This window comes from Manacus candei, unplaced genomic scaffold, assembly GCF_025592945.1.
Source record: "Manacus candei isolate 608988 ecotype Guabito, Panama unplaced genomic scaffold, ASM2559294v1 h1tg000023l, whole genome shotgun sequence".
In the NCBI taxonomy this organism is placed as follows: Eukaryota; Metazoa; Chordata; class Aves; order Passeriformes; family Pipridae; genus Manacus; species Manacus candei.
Window position 1 is genome coordinate 5,241,325 of NW_026138071.1, and position 15,984 is coordinate 5,257,308.

Sequence of the window (15,984 nt, forward strand, 5' to 3'; positions counted from 1 at the left end):
GAGACATACCAAATACCCATATATCGTCCCATTAGGAGATGCTGTTGTAGAGGTGAAGCTGCTCTACTGGAGAGTTACCATCCTGACTTTACTGAAAAAAAAACTCTGCTGTTATCCCATCTGTGTCATCCATGACCAGACTATGTTATCTATATTGAAAACAGAAGCATGAGTTCTCAGGATCCGAGCATGTATAGGTAGATGTTCCTCTTCATTTGATGCTACCAAAGATAGCTTTCCTTACTGGCTGTCTTTGGTCAATGTGTTGTTTTAATAATGAATTTGTTTAAAAATGAGACTGGAAAAAGCAAATATGTTGTCTTTACTGATGGAGGGAAGACAGGGAATATTGCCTTACAGAGAATATTCAGTTGTCAGAAGGTGGTGAACTAAGCATTTATTTGGCTGGCAGACATTTCAGGCTGTTCCATCTTGTGGAGCTCTGATTCTAGCACTAAAATTGCTGAATTTATGTTTCCATTCACTATCCCTCCCTGTGCCAGACAAACTGACTGTAAGGAAGGACACACTGCTTATCCAAATGAAGGAGTACTGTTGTCAACTGGGTCGGGGCATTTTGCAATGTTCTATTTCTGAGGTAGTCAGTTCACGTCCATTCCTTCCTGGGAGATCTGAAAATGCAGTAGGTGAAATTATTCCCTTGGTTTACATATGTTTTCAGAGGTTTCTGCATTATTTGAAGCCGGCACTTCTGTTACCTATATTTTCCAAGAACCTTATCCTGTCACGAAAAATGCAAGCACCTCAAGCTCTGCCATTTATGCGGATGCTGTCATGTCCAAGGAGAATATTGCATTTAGCTTTCTCACAGCACATACCCCAAGCCTTCTACTGTACATCAACACCTATTTTCATGAATATTTGGCCGTGATTCTCTCCAAGAATGGTAAGTAGTCTTAATTTGCTACCAAAGTGAGACCAGTGTAACTTTGTAAAGATTTTGTTGCTTTGATTTTGGTTTGTTTGTTTTCTGGTTTTTGGATTTTTTTGTGAGAATAGGATAGAATTCTGCACTGATTAAAGTTAGTTTTTGTGTCTGCAACTTTATCAACTTCATGACATTTGGTTCATGAAAATGGCCATCACTCTTGTTTATGTCCCTTTATTTGGCATTTGGCTACACTTGCCTGTTCAGTCTTTGAGTAATCATTTTGTTGGGGCTTAAAATGTACTTTGACTTCCATTTGGCAAGACTATGTAATAGCAATTCCTTGCTATTTATTCCACATTGTGATCCATTAGGCCACCAAGATAAGGGAATGAGAAATACCATGTCTGTACAAAAACACTTGGTACAGAAATATATTGGAATTTTATCTTTCTTGGCACATGTATTGCTCTTCACTGGATTTTTTCAATGTAATATGGTCAGTACATCTGAATATTAAAGCCAGAAAATGTCAACGTTTTCTAGGTTTACTGACCAAAACAGGAGGTGTGAGTCCATTTTCTGTTAAAAGGTGCATGAGGTGGGGATTTTTTGAAAACATTTAAAGATTTAGGGGCTCAGGCCCTGTGTCTTCTCAGAAAGACACTGACTCCTGAGTCCTTGCAGTGCTTTCAGAAAAATCACTCCAGACAAACATCATCCTAGGCAAATGGGAATGTTTGAATTATTCAAGAGTTATCAGGCACTGGAGCACTGGAAGTGATGAGTAAGCTTATTGGTGAGTCAGTAGCCTGTGGCAGAACAATAGAAAGTTAATGTCATGTGGCTGAATATGTACATTTGACCGAATGACCCAGACCACTCTGAAGCCTTTCAAATTCCAAAATACTACACTTTCAAGTGCTGTCAAATGAAACTATAAAAGGGGAAAAACAAACAAACAAACAAAAAAAACCCAAAAACCAAACAATCAAAACTGTTTTTATTCTCTGTATGGATTTTGCAGTAGTTTCTCTTGGTTATGTTATGTGGCTAGCATTCAGGCTGGCAAGGGATGAGTATCCTAATCCCTGGGAGAAGCAGCTGCAATAGTAACTGCCTGAACCAATTTACTCCAAGTGAAGTTGTGCCAGGGAAGTGGGACTACTGAGGTAACCCTAACCCTCTCCTGTTGAGTCCCAGATTTCCATCTGTAATTTGCTCTTGGAGGCAAGTGTTTATGATTTTAGATATATGAATATTTTAGTGTGTAGCTCCAGGGTGGTAGAGGTTATACCCTGCTGAGGTGAAACCTTGGAATCTGCTTCTCAGTTACACTCAGGTCTCTTGATGCCACTCAGGTAATCAGAAATAACCCTAAAGTGAATGAAAATGTAATATCCATTTAAGTCACCTTTATTGCTGCCAGAGTAGTCTAAAATGACCTTAGAAACACGAGCCAATTGACTTTTATTGATGAAATGCACTATACATAAACTATAATTGAGAAGTTCTGGAAGTAGGGGTTTTAGGGTTGGTTGGGGAAGGGGTTGGGATTGGGACATAGCTTGTAGCAGCTCAACAGGAGAAGAGATTAACCTTTCTTTGTGTCAGCTGCAGCTTCTGCAGATCTCTGCTTTGGCTTAGTTGGAGACAGGGACTCAGTACATCTTGAAATTAAGTGGAGCAGCTCTCAGCACAGTCAGGCAAAATAAACAATGGTGCTTTTCTCAGATCTGTACCTCCTTTTACTCACGTGTAATATGATGATGACAATTACTCAGAGGGCTGGTGAGATGTCAGGCTCCACAATTCTGGACTATGAAACATAACACTATATGCAAAGAATGATTAAGATAACTAGCTGACTTTAGTTAAATCCTGAAAGTCTCCCTCAGGATTACTCTGTGCATGCTTCTGTGGCTTTCTTTCAAGACAGTCATTCAATCAGGTATATTCTCTACCTTTTGTCCCAAATGTAATAATTTGTTAAATTTCATATCCTTTTACTTTTTAGCCTTTGGAAGTGAAATTATTTCAATGAAAATAAGGTTCAGATATGTTACTCTTTCTTCCTCCAAGAGGTTTATGCTTGCCATAAAGTTACTGGACTATGAATATCAATGTCCTTTGTAGCACTAAAAGTGAGCGTGATTCCATCTCTCTCATTGGCTCATTTTCAAGGAATCTTGCTGAGTATAGTAGGACATAGGCAGGTCCCTTCTGGATAACTGATTTGTTAAATAAAGGTTAAGTTCCTGGAGAAATGGGAATGGGCATTCTCAGTTAAGAGGTGAGCAGCAATATTCTTTACCATAATCCCAAACCCCTTTCCTCTTGTTAAGAAACGGTATTAAAACAGTCTATATATACTTTAATACTTCTCCTTTTTGAACAGTTTTTCAAGCTAATACTCATGTATCCTCTTTTATCCTTATGTTATTCCTCTTTTCTATTATCTGCAAAATAACTGGGCAAATTATTAGTTAATAAAAGAGATAATGAGAATAATGTTTCTTGTATTTCAGACTTCCTGTGTTAAATATTTAACATAAAAGAAATTAAAGTATTTGCAAGGATTATTCATAGTTAGGGTATATTAAAAGGGCTTATATGAAAGTGGACTTGTATAGGCAGCTTTGGTCTAATACAGTCACGTGTGAAGTATTTCCTGTAAAATTATTTGGTTCCAATAAATTTAATAAATTAACCCCAACATTCTTTGCACTGTCAGTCTCTAAAGAAGGACATATTATTAGAAGAAACAGTATGTATCAATTGAGATACCAGAACTCTGGTAGTGAAATTATTCCTTTAGTTACCCAACCTGCTAATGTCATGTCTGCAAAAGGAGACTCGAAGCTACTCCCTCCTGGCTTCACCCATCAGATCAATGCTGCCCACACAGAAAGCTCTTCCAGTGCTTGGAGCCTTAGAGGGCAGGCGGTTCATGGAGGAGGTAGGGTTATGACAGGTGTTGGGTACCACCATATGTCAATGCAGAAGCTACAGTTCTGCACCCATTCAGATGACTTACTATAAAATGAGATGCTCAGTAGTTCCTGGCAGATAATATTTCTAGAAGCAGTTCCCAACCAAAGAACTCATCTGTATCACAGAGGTTGTTCTTAACTCTGATCAGTTGACTCATGTCCTGGCAGTTTAAGGGTAAGTTTTCGAAAGTTGATGTTTTTAAAGACGACTTAGGGATTCTTTCCACCATTAGTTAATACTGATGCTTCTAAATCATACCTGAGCTTTTGAAAATTATGTGCATATAAGAGCATTATCCTCTCCAGTCTTGCATATTGTACTTATGGATTTTTACATTACACCTACATATATATGTGTATGTACTGTATATAGATAGGGGTATATCTATCTATCTATCCATCTATCTATTTATCTATTAATCCATACACATGTACATAGATGGGTATGTATGTAAAGTTTACATAATCCCATTGTTCCCGCATCGAAAAGATTAGCAGTACTGTAATGATTGGTAGGATTGGCAGTGCATTTTTAATATTATTTCTGTAGAAATTTCAAATTACAGTACCTGTTACTAAGCTACAGAAAATTGGTAAACAGCTCTAATTAGCCTTTTCAGTGTGCCAGTCCACAGAAATTATCCACATCATGGGAAGATACTACCAAGAAAAAAATATTTTTTCTTTCCCAGGCTAGCTTTTCACTGTACATTTTTGCATTTACATGATTTCACAAAGTTATTATATTTCTCAAAGTGCCATTATATTGTTATTTTTGCCTTGTTCCCTAAAGGTAATAATTGATGGGGGAGAAGAATGTTAAGAAAGAAACTGCTAGTGCTTTTCCTTTCCCCACTCTTCCTCCTACCCTGCAAGTAATCGAATGTGTTATGAATATGATGAAGTACTTTGTCTAGAAAATGTTTTCCCAAATATTTGATTCTCAGTTTTGTTGGCTTTCTCCATGGAAACAATATGAATCCTAATCTAGAAAAACAGCAGATAGCCAGCATCAAAGAAGAGAGATAGAATCTCAAACTATCCTAGAGTGATTGAAAATTTATCTGTATTTACTATCTGATCTCATAAGAAACTAAACAATTTGAGTCCTTTTTTTTCTTGCTATCCAGCACCTATCGCCATCACACTGAGCTCTGTTCTCCATTTCTTTTGGAAAGCAAGACTCTGAAGTTGCATAGGAAAGATTACAGACAAGGAAAAAACCACAGTTAAAAACAGAAGTACAAACGAAAACAACTTGAGTAATTCTCAGCATATGGTAGCAATGCTTATATCAGCTCCACTTCCCTATAAAGTCTTGAAATCAGCTGATATTTGAAGTAAATAGGAAAAGAAGTAAAAATGTGTAACAGAGGTAAGCTGAATTAACACTCTACAAAAGAGAAGCAAATATTGTCAGTGAGAAGCTATTGATTTTTTATTTTTTTTAATAAACTCAAAATCTCCTGTAGTCACTTGTCTCTAAGTCAGAAGCAGCCTTTTTGTTGAAAGCATATAAATTCTCCTTATGGTTTTTGCTTTCAAGTCTGTTGAGCTGCATCTCCACCAGCCAAAGCTTTTGTCAGTCAGTGGTAAAGAGAGGCAAAAAATCTAGTTCAGTCTTTTAGGCAGAGAATCTTTTGATGCTGTTCATGCTGTACACTCTGAAGTTAAATGGAGCAAAACCAAAATAATTAGGCAAAATAGGACTCACCGAAAGACTGAGATGGATCTGGGAGGTTATTTTTCTGGTTCTTTTTCTTTACCCCCTTGTGGGTTCTAGTTTTGGGACATGGATACCACAGGACCTTAACTAACTGCTGCCTAAAGACCCTCTAGACTACATTGTTACTAGTGCAGTTGCCTTCCCTTTTGAGAACACCTTGTGGCTTACAGACTCTCAATAGCCATTGAACAACCTGCACAATTTATGTGACTGAAGTGGAAAATGATGCCAAGGTTCAGGTATAGTTATTTTTAACAGATCAGGAGCAAGAAAGATAGTCATGTTGGGAAGTGTGGGAGATGGCTCTGTGGAGGAGAAAAGCAATTGTCTTTGAGTGACGGAGGATTGTTCCCATTCTAGCTCTGGTTTGCAGCCATTAAATGATTTCATACGGCAGATAGCACTATATAATTTATGCAGTTGTTATAGTTGGCCCTGAAATCTTATGTTATTTACTGAGTGAGAGGCTAGAGACTGTTTGATTGGTAATGATGAATGTAAAAGAAATTTTCCCCAGTTGTTAATTGGGAGACTGGCTGTGGTACCATGAGTAGAAAGGGTTGAGGTGGCAGGAGATCTCCTAATCAGCTTCTATCTAAAGAGAGAAACTCCTGTGGCTGGAAACACCTCTGGTCCCTTTGACATTTCCCTACTGGAAGCACACTTCACAGAAAATAGGAATGCTGATTAGAGTTTTCACTTCAAATCCGGCACCAAAATGTCTTTAAGGGAAGAGGCAGACTTGGCACCCAAGACCAATATTTTTAATGTTTGTGTTAACATATGGCACTCTAAATCCCTAAGTGTGCAAAACCAACTTGAAAGGAGTAGCAGCCACAACATTCAGCCAAGGACTCTGGCAGATCTCTATCTCTGCTTTCCAAGAGAAGAGAACTGAATCTATTTCATTATCTGAATTCATGGACATGTTTGTACTCATGAAGATTATTTTGCCACACTGAAGGGTCAAGAGATGTCATGAAGACCCATAAGAGAAAAACAAGGGAACTGCAATTGGATTACAGTGAGCAAGAAAGGTTGATCATGCAGTCAATAATTGATGTGTGCTCTGCCTATATACAGACTGACTTTGAACTTAATGGTGTCTGGCATAAAACCTCAGACCACTGGCTGCAGATAGTCAGCTAGGAAGAAAACATGTGTTCCCATTTCCTTGTAGGAGGTGTTTGTCTCTGAGAAAGCTTGAGTTCCTAGCTCACATTTTGTGGCTGATAAGTCATTTTTATTGTTGGATTTCTGTGGAAATGAGAGGAAGGACAGAGGGTCACAAGTTCCTATGTTTGAATAAATGCTGCAGATATAGATATAGATATGGATATAGATATAGATATGGATATAGATATGGATATATATATATATATATATATATATATATATATATATATATATATAAACTCTTCAGTAATTCTGAAATGAGGGTCTTTCAGAACCCATTTTATTGAAAGCTTTAGCCCTGAGGATTGACAGTAGTAATTTTTTGGTTATTTTTAACTTAAGAATTATCTGTGTTGTGGACTGAGAGCTGTGTGTAGTGAGAGCTGTAGCCCAGCAGAACCATTGGCTTAAGTGCTACCTTGGAGCAGTATAACTGTTTGTGCACAACAGAGAACCCAAGTCAATAATACTTGGAAGAGTGAGTCTGGGTCCAAGCAAGCCTCCTTTTCTCTCTTGTATGTGGTATTCCTATTAACATTTTATTTTTTCCTGTAGCATATCAGTTATTCTCTGTGAATTATGAAAATGTGACTTTGTTCTTCTTGCCTGATGAAATGGGCTGATTATGTCTTAGTCTTTACAAGACAGAGACTTGTCTTTGCAGACTGAGATCGGCCTTCAGAAAAGTCATCACAATGCTACCATTATATGGTTCTTGTACTAGGATTTTTGCTAAGAAAATGTATCATTCTTCCTCTAATTTTTCCCATTACATGACTTAAGGACATGAGTCCATACTTTGTATGCCAATGATTGTGGCTTGTTATAAACTCAAGTATTTCCATTGAGAGGTTATTATCAAGTCCCTTTCTAAAGAATCCAACTTCATTCAGAGACACTGACATAACCTATGAAATAGGCAGTTCTTAGATGGACTTACTGGTCAGAGGAGCAGGACATTTCCCAGAGATTCATGACCAGCCAAGCAGTGTGTGTAGAGCTTAACACAAACAAGCATGATTAACCTCAGAAAGCCATTAATCCACAGAGTTATGTGCTGTCTTTATTATGACTTAAGAATGAAAAGGAGGTTTAAGAAGAGGCATATGATTATTTTTCACTAGTCTTGTCTAAAAGATTCTCCTGCTCATTCTCCTGCTCAGGCATCATGTAGTCCTCAAATTGATTGCTTCTTTTTTTCTGTTCATACCTTCTTTTTCTGTCTTCTCGTTGCTGAACATAATGGCTATTTGTTAGGTCAACACAAAACAAGTCCTTGCTTGAACAGGTATCAGTACTGCCAAAATGGAAAGAGGTACGTTTAGAAGATATTAGGAAAAATGGAAGCAATGAGTCAGCATCTTGGTTAAAGCGGGTTGGTATGAATTCCTCGGGGTATCACAACCGCAGATCTCAGTCCTTTTTTCCCAACAGTAATTCACACAGAGTTAGTGATGATGCATAATTTTCAAAGCCCAGTTGAACTTTTGGAATAAAATTCATAGGATGATACTTTTTATTTCATTCACAGGGTAAAGAATAAAAGCTCTTCCTGCCACCTTGACTGCTATGCAGGTCTTAAATGAAAAGTACAGTGGGAGATGGAAGCCATAGGACCTACTGGATGTCTGAGTGTGAGACTAATGGCATTAGTGTGTGTTTAAAGACAGGAGAGATCTGAGCAGAGATATGAGCATCAGATCCAATAGTATCACACAGATGTTTTATATAATGAAGTTCAACAAGGCCAAATTCAAGGTTCTGCATGTGATTCTTGGCAATCCCTAGCACAGATACAGGCTGGATTTAGAACGGATTGAGAGCACCCCTGAGGAGAAATACTTGGGAGTGTTGGTTAACGAGAAGGTCAACATGACCTGACAATGTGTTCTCACTATCTAGAAAACCAATCGTGTTCTGGTCTGCATTAAAAGCAGCGTGGCCAGCAGGTCAAGGGAGATGATTCTCCCCCTCTACTCCACTCTAGTGAGACTACACCTGTAGTATTGTTCAGTTCTGGGGACCCCAACATAAGAAAGACATGGTGGACCTGTTGGAGTGAGTCCAGATGAGGGCTATAAAAATGATCAGAGGGCTGAAGACAGTGACAGGGCTGTCTCCTGTGAAGGCAGACTGAGAGAACTGGGGTTCAGCTTGAAGAAGAGAAGGCTCTGGGGAGACTTTAGAGCCCCTTCTAGTACATAGAGGGGGCTACAAGAAAGCTGGAGAGGGACTTTTTATAAGGGTATATAGTGATAGGACAAGGGGTAATGGCTTCAGACTGAAAGAGGGTATGTTTAGAATAGATGTTAGGAAGAAATTCACTGTGAGTGTGCTGAGGCAGTGAAATGTGTTCCCCAGAGAAGTTTTTGATACCCATCCTTGAAAGTGTTCAAGGCCAGATTGGATGGGGCTTTAAGCAACCTGGTCTAATAAAAAGTGTCCCTGCCCATGGCACAGGGGTTGGAAATGATCTTTAGGGTCCCTTCCAACCCAAACTATTCTATGATTCTAAGATAGCCTTCATTAATGAAGGGTCTTAAAGTGAAAGTCTTTTAAAATTCCAAATAATCTTTAGAAAAGGTATAGGTTAAAATTTACCAGAATAAATCTCACCATCAGAAAGCAAGTCCTTTCAGGGAGATGTAACTGCATCTGACACCCTCAGCTCTTTCCTTCATCTTTACATTCAATGCCCTTCAGGGAAAAAAAATAGTAAATGTAGCATCACTTTGTAAAAGAAACAGTAACCACTTCCTTCAGCAAAAATAAATACCTACAAAAGGAGGGATAATAATAATGACTAATAGTATTGTTTTTAAATTGCTCCTCACACAAAGGTTGTGGAGGTTGTTTGGAGGTTTCCAAAGGATGTGAACATTCATCTATTTTACCAATGGATAAACTGTGACACAATAAAGGAAGACAATTTGTCAGCATTCATCAAGCTGGTAGATTCCAAATTTGTGGCAGTATCCATCATCTCCAACATACATAACTGCACCACTGTCTATGCTTGCCCATGAGCTGAACTGGAGAGACAGTTTTTAGTGTTTTCTACCTTTGGAGCAAAAAGCATCTGCCTGTTCCTTGTTAATTGCTGGTCAATCTGTGGAAAGCCAACTGGCAGCTGGTGGGAATGAGATATCTATAAAGGTCAAACACATTTGTCAGTCACATAGGGGAACTAGCTACATTTATCTGGGTCCAGCTGCCTAGCAGGATTGAAAAGTGAACTTTGGTCATGGGCCTCCAGATAGGGTCCTTTTGGGGTGTGGTTTTATCTAAATTGAAGAAATGCAACGTAAAGGGAAAGTATTGGGGGTTTTGTTTTGGTTTTGGGGGGGTTTTTTTGTTTGTTTGTGGTTTGGTTTTTTTTAATATAGGATGGCTCAAATATGATCGTTAAGTCCTGAATGTCTCAAGCATTTAGTGGGTGGTATTCAAACAACCACCTATTTTTTTATTACCATAAGAGACTACAAAAAAATTGAGGGGGTGAATTTTTCTTTTAAATCTTATGAAACAGTGTTGTCTAAGCAAGTGCAATAGCTGAGTAATGATATCAGCAAACATGTTCAACAGTTTTGCTTCCTTGTTTATTCCATGCAAAACAAACAACAAGAGTCACCTCCTAAAAAAGTGTAAGTACTTTCTTAGTTAAACACCACTGGACGTTGGAGAGATGGGCTCTGTTCTTAGAATCACCAGCAGCACTTCCACTGAAGAGTAAATTTACTGAGTAAATATCCCTGGGGAGAAACTGCTAATTAAGGAGCATGTTTCTTAGCCAGTTGCTCCTGACAGAGAAAACCGTGGTTCATTTTTAAATATCTAGGCTATGAAGAGCAACATTGCCTCACCGAAGCTGTGCAATTTGCCAGAGAGATATTTTGTGGTAGAAATGACAGAAAACTGTCATGTGCTGTTCTGCAATCAGGAGTGAACAGACCTTTACACCTTGGGAGCTGCAAAGGGCTTTCTGGGCTAAATACTTTATTTTTTTATTTTGTTTTTTCGTAATAACAACATCAATAGCCTCACTAATATTCCTCCCTTTGTTTAATTTGTGCTTTCCTTAATTGTTTTCCTTTTCAGCTAAAGCTCACTTGAATGTGGAGGGTGCCTGTGATGGTATAGTCAGCATCTTGCAGTCTGACAAAGGTCACTGCTGGCTGGAGACTGAGTTCTGTTTTTTTTCTGGGTGCCTCTGAGGCAACTAGACAGGCAGGAGTAGTCCAAGGCCGTTTTCCTAATACAATGCTTCACTATTTCCTACATACACATTTCCCCCAAATCAGAGTTGTCAACTTCCCTAATTTAAATGATTTTTCCTGATGTTACATGATGGTGATAAATTTGTACATTTCATGTGTGCCACCCACATGTGCTCCCTGAATTAACCTCAGCTTCTCTCAGTGTCTCAAGATGTCATGCCAGCTGCTCCAGTCAGTTTAAGTCATTAAAAAGTGCTATTGAAGTTGGCAAGAGTTGTTGGGTTCAATCTGGGCTCATTTAAAACCAGTTTCCATAAATGAAGGTCCTGCAGAGAAGTCTCAGACTCTAAGGGCATGCCAGCCTCTTCCATGCTGTTTGGTTCTTCAAGACTAAATGACACAAGACCTGTGGTCCTGGTGACATGTGTGACAAGAATTTTACTTAAGAATGATGGATTTACAGATTGAATTCCTGGTATCCCAGTTCTCTTTTCTGCAAAGCTTCTTTTATCTTTTTGCCAAATAGCTATCCCTGGGTGAGATCTTTCAAACAGGGAGCCTTTTCCTGAGCTAGAGCACTCTCTGTACCATTTTCCCATGCTCCATTTTCTAGATTATGTGACCCAGAATGAATGCAAAGTTGATGGGCATAGGCCACAAAACTAGCATATGTTTCTGATATTCTATTGCCCTGTTGTAGACACAGGCAAAAGAAAGACAGCTCTCCTGTTGACATGTTCAATCAGCAGAGGTTTGGGTCAAAGAATGTGTAACATCGTGGCCAAGATATTTCTTCACACTGTGCAGTCTGGGAACATCTTTTCTTCAGGCTGAACGCTTTGAAATCTCTAACCAGTTTAATGTCCTTTTTACCACTAGACTTAAGAGCTGCTACAGCAGCTTGTCCTCAGCAAAAATTAGCAGCTTGAAGGCACCATGCTATTCCTGTAGCTGACTGGAGGTTGGTTATGCTGAACCGGATCATTAGTGTTCTTCTAGCAGGTACTAGTTCTGGCCTCCATTGTCATTGAAAGAAGCGTCCTGGGAGTGCTTTGTTTCAGAAAAGACACCCCCAACCTAGTCACCAGCATGGGATGGCATAAATACTGCCCTTTGGTCTCTGTTTCCCAGGACTTCCCTCTGCACAAGGGAACCCCCAGGAATCCTGTTAAAATGGTTCAGTAACTGTTTGATATCTTCAGGCAGATGATATGCCATTCAACCCTATAGTCATGGATTATAATACTGCAGGTTACAGATTGAAGACCACAGTGATTTGTAGCAAGCCAGCTTTGTGACAGGCAGTGGTCTTATCACAGTAGCATGGCAGCCCACATGAAATAATTTCCTCCAGAAGTGGTGAAAAGAGGCCACACTGTATTTGGTAACACTGTGCCTAAACTGAGCTCGCTCCCCTCTCAGGCTGTTCTGGAGCTAGCACAGCATATCTCCATGCTGATCTGCAGTTTGCAGAATTCGAAGCTGAAGGAGATGGATGACTGCAATAATCAAGTGTGAATCTACTCTTACCTAACACTGCTGGGGTAATAGGCCCAGTAAAATTTTTCAACCCAAGGCCAAAAAAATTATCTCTCTCTTTTCCTTTCCCTCCCTCCTTTATTGACTTCATAGAAATTGCCTCCAGCAATTCCACATACATTAGAGAAGGAACACAACAGGCCGTGCATTGCTTGAGCATTATGACACTTCAGGTGTACATGCTCAGACATGGGCAGCTGAAAAGAGGATGACAGGCATGAGTACAATAAGACTGCCAGAAATTACACTACTCGTGATTAGTGTGAATCCCTATTGTGAGGCAAAAATGATGCAAAATAGAGAGACAATAGAGAATAGGGAGAGTTTTATTTGCCATTACTGATTCTGGGCTGATGTGATGAAGAAAGTCAGTGGACCAGCTAATCAAAATTCAGAGGACAACAAAAAAAATCCTTAATAATAATCCTTATTAAAAATCCATTTATTTCGCTTGTCAAGTAGTAAACTAAAAATTTGATCTGCCTGACAAATTATTCTGTAGTCTGAAAACTGAAGTTTTTGTACTGAATGCAAGGCAAAATCAGCTCTCAGCTACAATGGTGTAAATTCCAAAACACCTCTTGAAGAATGAGACCATGTACTTCTGGTTTATATTAATGCAAATTTGACCCCAGGCAAAATGCCAGCTCTTCAATAGTTTTGAAGAGCAGTTGTCCATAAAAAAAGTTACCATTGGAATTCAAAGCAATTTGACAAAATTATATGCCATTCACTGACCTCTTTACATGATTTAAGGTGAAATTGCACCACTATAGAAAGTAAGATCTGTTCTTAATGGATGTCAAGAACCGTCCATTGTCTCCCAGCAAATGGAACAGATGGTTTCTGCTTTAAAATCAGTGCTTCTCTGACAAAGTCAATGGGTAAATCTCTGTTTGTGGCAGCTGAGAACCTGGATAGATTGCATGTCTATGTCATGCTGGCTCTCTTTGAACACAGATGTACTGGATGCTATTGCTGATCACCTGCATGTGTAGTACCAATTATATTTTATATACGTCTGTGTTCCTAGCATCAAAAAGAGCACTGAAGTTTTTTTTCACATTTGCAAAATAAAATCACAGACCAAACCTAGTCCCTGTTCCATTTCTTGCCTTAGACCCCTTTCAAGGGCTCTGGGTAAGAGGCAGCCTATAAAGTACTTCTGCTGGATCATGATTTTTTTAGTTTGGATTAATCTGTTAGACTATATATATATATGTATATATAAATATATATATATATATAAATATGTGGTTTAGTTTCATCTTATTCTGTGTGGTCATCTCAGCTATGCTGTGTAAAGAGGGTAACCTTTCCACTTTTCCTTGGCTCTTCCACTGTCCAGTGAGGAAATCTGAAAAAGATCCCTTAACTTCCTTGCACTTGGGCTTCTTTTCTCAGGTATTTCTATTCTAAAGAGGTTCTGAGATGCTTATGATGTTAATCCCTGTTGATGCATCTTTCATTCAGTACCAGATAATGTGATTGTGATTTAAGTTTGGACTTTAAGTGTGACATTCATGGTGAGAGACAGTAGCTCCTTGCCCTCACTATGCAATGAGGGTTGGGAGCTCTGCAATATGATTGGAGGCAGCTGAATCAGAACCTATATTATAACAATGAATAATTTAGCAGTTTTTGCTGACCTTGATCTCTTCACAAATTCCCCTCTAATGTCCATGACTATGTGTGAGAAAGTAAATGCCTTTTATCCTTTTTTTATTATTATTATTTTTACTTTAAAAGCTCTCCTGATCCAGTAGACCTCTCAATCAGCTAAAAAGCCTTCATCCTAGTAGTTCATTCTCACTTTTCCTCTCAATTTTGGAAGATTTTTTTTCTATCCTACAAATCTCAGATCTCAGTGCTCATCTGGGATATACTGGATTTTGTAATAATGTTTTAAAAGTACAGCTCTTAGGAGCCAAACATCTTGGTAAGGGAAAAGGAGCAGGGATGATCTTAACTAGACTAGAGATCCTATCTGGAAGGATTATCAACTTCACTGTGAGGTGTGTAGAGTTGGATAAATTCCTTCCCTGCAGGAAATTTATACCTTGGTTTAAGCTCTTTATAAAGTGGTTTTATAGTAGCTTGTAGAACAACAGAGCTGACTTTACTAAGGGAGGACTTGGAAAGCTGAAGGGAGTGAGTATGTCCACTCTATGTACTGAAGAACTGTCCCATGTCTTCTCTCACTAACTCTACATCTGCAAGCCATCTTGCAGCACTGATATGGCTGAACACAGGAGCCAACAGGGCTGTTCACTCCCCTCATTTAACAGCCAGACTGCTTCTGGGGTCAGAGGTTCCTCTGAATGACATTCCAGTGCACAATACAACTGCAGCAGCTTGTGCGGGTGTGCCATGGGCTTCTCTGACATGGCCCTGCATCACCGTGGGCACACAAGTGTCTCCTCTGTGAATACTGAACCTCATCCTGGGGCTAAAACAGTGCAGGCACATCCTACAGGGACGAACAGGAACTCAGTGCCTGCCATCCAGCACAGGTAACAGCTACAGTTTGTAGCTTTCTCCAAAATCTAGCGATACTTGAAATAGTTTCAACTTGTGCTAGCACAAACACTGAAATGGAAGGAGGAAGGGCAGGTTGTTTTATGATGAGTTTCAGAACAGGGAATAAATGCAGGACTCTTTCCCCAGGGCTGTGGTACTGTCAGCATTCATTTTGTCTTTGGAGACAGTAATAAAGTAGCTCCAGAAGAGATTTTAAACTCTATGGTATCACTGTTGTTCCATGTATTTTGGTTGCTGATGCATAAAAAGAGTTCAAAAATTTCAGAATTGTATTTTTCTCCCTGCTACTTAATTCCCAGAAAAGTATGCTTGAAAAGATTCTATCAGAATAGATTTTTTTCCTTTTAGATTATTATATATATATATATATATACACACATATGATATATAGCCCCACGTGTGTGTGTATATATATATATACACATATATATATTCCCTGAGTCATTTGTGAAAGGACTAAAATTCATACTGGATTCTTTGTTTTCTTGTGTGCTTCGATTTGTTATGGTACTGTTATTTATCAGAAGTCACAATGTTTTTTTTGATACAAAGATTGAATGAGATGTTTGGCATTCATTTTTATAATAATTACATTTATTCCTTCAAATATGTCAGCAAAAGTAAAAATACTTTTTATTGCATGTAAATGATAATGTGAGTATCGTGGGCCTTTAAATGTCTGAAATTAAGCTATAATTCTCACAATTGTCACTGTCTTCTGCATTCTCTGGATGAAAAGAAATGGTAAAATCCAGCAATATTAGTTTAATAGAGCAGTACAAGCCCTGCATGCCCTCTGCTGGAAGTGATCCCTTGCAGGATAATGTAGATCAGCTTCTGTGGCAGTGCTCAATGTCTGACCTGCAGACAGACACACTTGCTTTTATATAGTTAGTTACTCAT

General features: G+C 38.8%; 1 protein-coding gene across 2 annotated transcripts in view; it reads left to right on the forward strand.

The window, feature by feature from the left end:
- The window catches only part of CNTNAP5 (contactin associated protein family member 5), a 284,130-nt gene that overhangs the window by 245,959 nt on the left and 22,187 nt on the right, over positions 1-15,984 (forward strand). For both annotated transcript variants that reach the window (XM_051786918.1, XM_051786919.1), the window contains one exon: positions 683-907. In XM_051786918.1, the coding sequence (XP_051642878.1) occupies positions 683-907 (225 nt within the window). The remainder of the gene's footprint in view (positions 1-682; positions 908-15,984) is intronic.